Here is a 2,801-nt window from a genome sequence, read left to right as displayed (position 1 = left end):
ATTGGAAGAAAAGGTGAGTATGATTCTCCATCGCCTCATCACACAAGACACAATCACTGGGATGAGATAGCCATGGTTTGTCCGTCGTTGGGAGTTTGCCAAGAATTGCCATCCATAAAATGAAGAGGTGACGAGGGATCTTACAGGAGCCCAAAAGTAGGGAAGCCCAATCTATTTTCGTTCCTGGTGGATCAAATAATCTAGTAAGGACCTTAGTTGAGGGTTGTCCACCGTCCACTCTCCAAATAATACTGTCTACTTCTCCATGGATTGGAGGTAGTACATGAGTTATTTCGAGGCACTCGAAATCCGTGATAGTAGGCCATGGCCATTCACCTCCACAAATGATCGAGCTAGGCTTGGTCGACAAATCCAGTCCCAATAGGTTCGGAGCGCGTGGGAATCTATCAATAAGTGACCCAAGAGGGTGCCATGGATCCTGCCATATATAGATACTCGTTCCATCTCCAATACAGTAATCCACCACTGGGCGAATGTAACTTCAAAGACGTAGCAATTTCCTCCAACCCTATGAACCCCTATCATCCCGTACTGTCCAAATAGAGGTGTTCTGTAACCGACTAGCGTACAACCAGTCCACCCAAATTGATGTCCTCTCGCATCGGATTACATCACAGAGTTTCTTGCTCATTAATGCCTGATTTAATGTAGCAACATCCCTGATTCCTTGGCCTCCCTCCTCAACAGGCCGACACACGTCATTCCATGCTACCTTTGCGTATCCACTGTTCCCCGTTCCTTTCCATAAGAAAGCTCGTAGTTTTTTCTCAATTTCTTTAATGATTTTCTTCGGCAAAATGAATGCAGAGGCCCAATAAACACTAAGTGATGTGAGCACAGATTTTAGAATTTGCACTCTTCCGGCATATGAAAGTGCAAGCCCCTCCCACCCAGCAACACGTTGGTCAATTTTTATCAATAACAGTTGGCAATCCGAAAAAGACAATTTAAAAAATAGGAGAGGAAGACCAAGGTACCTCATCGGCAGTTGCCCTTCCTGGAACCCAAGTAAAGTCAGCATATCTTCTCTCAGTCCCTATGTTGACCCTGAGATGATAAGATGACTCTTTTGGACGTTCACCTTCAGCCCTGACCATCCAGCAAATCGATCAAGTCCCATTTTGAAAACTTCGATGGATGTAATGTCAGCCTTGCTTAACAATAGTAGGTCGTCAACGAACCCAAGTTGGAACACACACGCTGCTTTGCATTTCCAGTGAAACGTAAAAGGGCCTTCTTGATCAATCAACTGGAGAAAACCCAAGTGTAGCACCTCCATGACGAGCACAAATAAGTACGATGAAAGAGGATCCCCTTGTCGTAGCCCTCTAACTCCCGTGAAGAATCCATGGGGCTTTCCATTGAGCCCGACTGAGAAAGATGCTGTAGTGACACATTCCTCAATCCACCTGGTAAATATGTTCGGGAACCCAAATAGCTCAAGAACAGCTGACAGAAAGTCCCACTCAATCGTATCATACGCCTTTCTAATATCCACTTTCAGCGCACATCTGGGAGGAAGGCGTGTCTGGTTGTATCCCGAAAAGAATTCCTGGGCTAGCATGATATTATCACTGATACTTCTGTTAGGCACAAACGCCGTTTGGCAGGGGCTAATGAGTTTGTCCAAAACCACACTCAATCGTTGGACAATGAGTTTGGCGGTAATCTTATAAAGCACATTACATCAAGAAATGGGTCGAAAATCACTTATGGACATTAGGGAGTGAACCAGCAATGTGGTGTTGATTTGTTTCAAGAGCCTCCCGGTATTAAAGAAATCCAACACCACTTCCCTTACCTCCTGTCCCACAATCGGCTATGCCGCTTTAAAGAAACCTGATGAGTACCCATCAGGCCCCGACGCTTTATCCTCAGCAATATCAAATACTACCTGTTTAACATCAACCGGGGTGAAAGGCAATAAGACAGAGTTGGCCTCGTCGTCTGTCAGCAAATGTCATGCCCATGGTCTAAGAAACCGGATATCAACTACATCCCGTTGTCTCTCTCCTCCTAGCAGGTTTTGGAAGAAGGAGACAAATTCATTTACCACCGTTTGCTGCTCCATATAGGTGACTCCATGTGCATCGTTAATTTGCAAGATTCTCCTTGTTGTCCTTCGTTGCGCAATCTTGTGAAAAAAAAACCATGGAGCATTGGTCACCCCCTTCATCCACTCCATTTTAGCTCTCTAACGAAGCATGATTTGCTCTAGCTTCACCGCCATGGCCAAAACCATTCGACAAGAATGCTCTAGGTATAAGAACAAGTCCTCCTGTCTGTTCGAGTTGACCAGGATTTGTGCCGCTTCAAGAAAACCCTTAGCTAACTGCACATTGTGCGATAAATCACCTTTATTCCTCCTCTGTTCTCGAAAAATTGGTTTCAAAGCTTTTAGTTTTCAAGTCACCGCGAACATCGGTATGCCAACTATCTTATGCTGCCAAACGCTCTGCACACTAGGAATGAGTTCTGGTGAGAGGGTAAGATAATTATCAAATCGAAACATACCTCCCAACTGCTGTTGTCGGTCCCCATACAGGACCATCGGTGAGTGATCCGAGGTACGCTGCGTAAGGCTCGAGTAGGAAAAAATGCATAAAACCCCCCTGTGTTTTAAAAAATATGCAAAAAGCACCCCCTGTTTTCAGAATAGGCTAAAACCCCCCTCTTGTTTTGTTGTAGTCAGCTCACGTGCCCTTTTTCAAAACGAGCACTAACGACGTCATTTTTCTTCCTAATTTGACCGTTATAACCTTGCTGTCTTTACTGCTCTT

At 44.9% G+C, this 2,801-nt stretch overlaps 1 protein-coding gene across 1 annotated transcript; it reads right to left on the bottom strand.

The window, feature by feature from the left end:
• Positions 1-529: 529 nt before the first annotated feature.
• LOC148786626 (uncharacterized) lies at positions 530-2,572 on the bottom strand. The gene is made up of 5 exons (XM_088886202.1): positions 2,536-2,572; positions 1,872-1,968; positions 1,221-1,634; positions 999-1,110; positions 530-904 (listed from the first exon to the last, which is right to left on the bottom strand). The coding sequence occupies exons 1-5, from the start codon at positions 2,570-2,572 to the stop codon at positions 530-532; spliced, it is 1,035 nt and encodes a 344-aa protein (XP_088742328.1).
• Between the last annotated feature and the right edge of the window lie 229 nt (positions 2,573-2,801).

Source organism: Sesamum indicum, linkage group LG10 (assembly GCF_026168435.1).
Source record: "Sesamum indicum cultivar Baizhima isolate 11 linkage group LG10, ASM2616843v1, whole genome shotgun sequence".
Lineage (NCBI taxonomy): Eukaryota > Viridiplantae > Streptophyta > Magnoliopsida > Lamiales > Pedaliaceae > Sesamum > Sesamum indicum.
The sequence above is the reverse complement of the archived record's forward strand: the minus strand, read 5'-3'. Positions and strand labels throughout refer to the sequence as shown.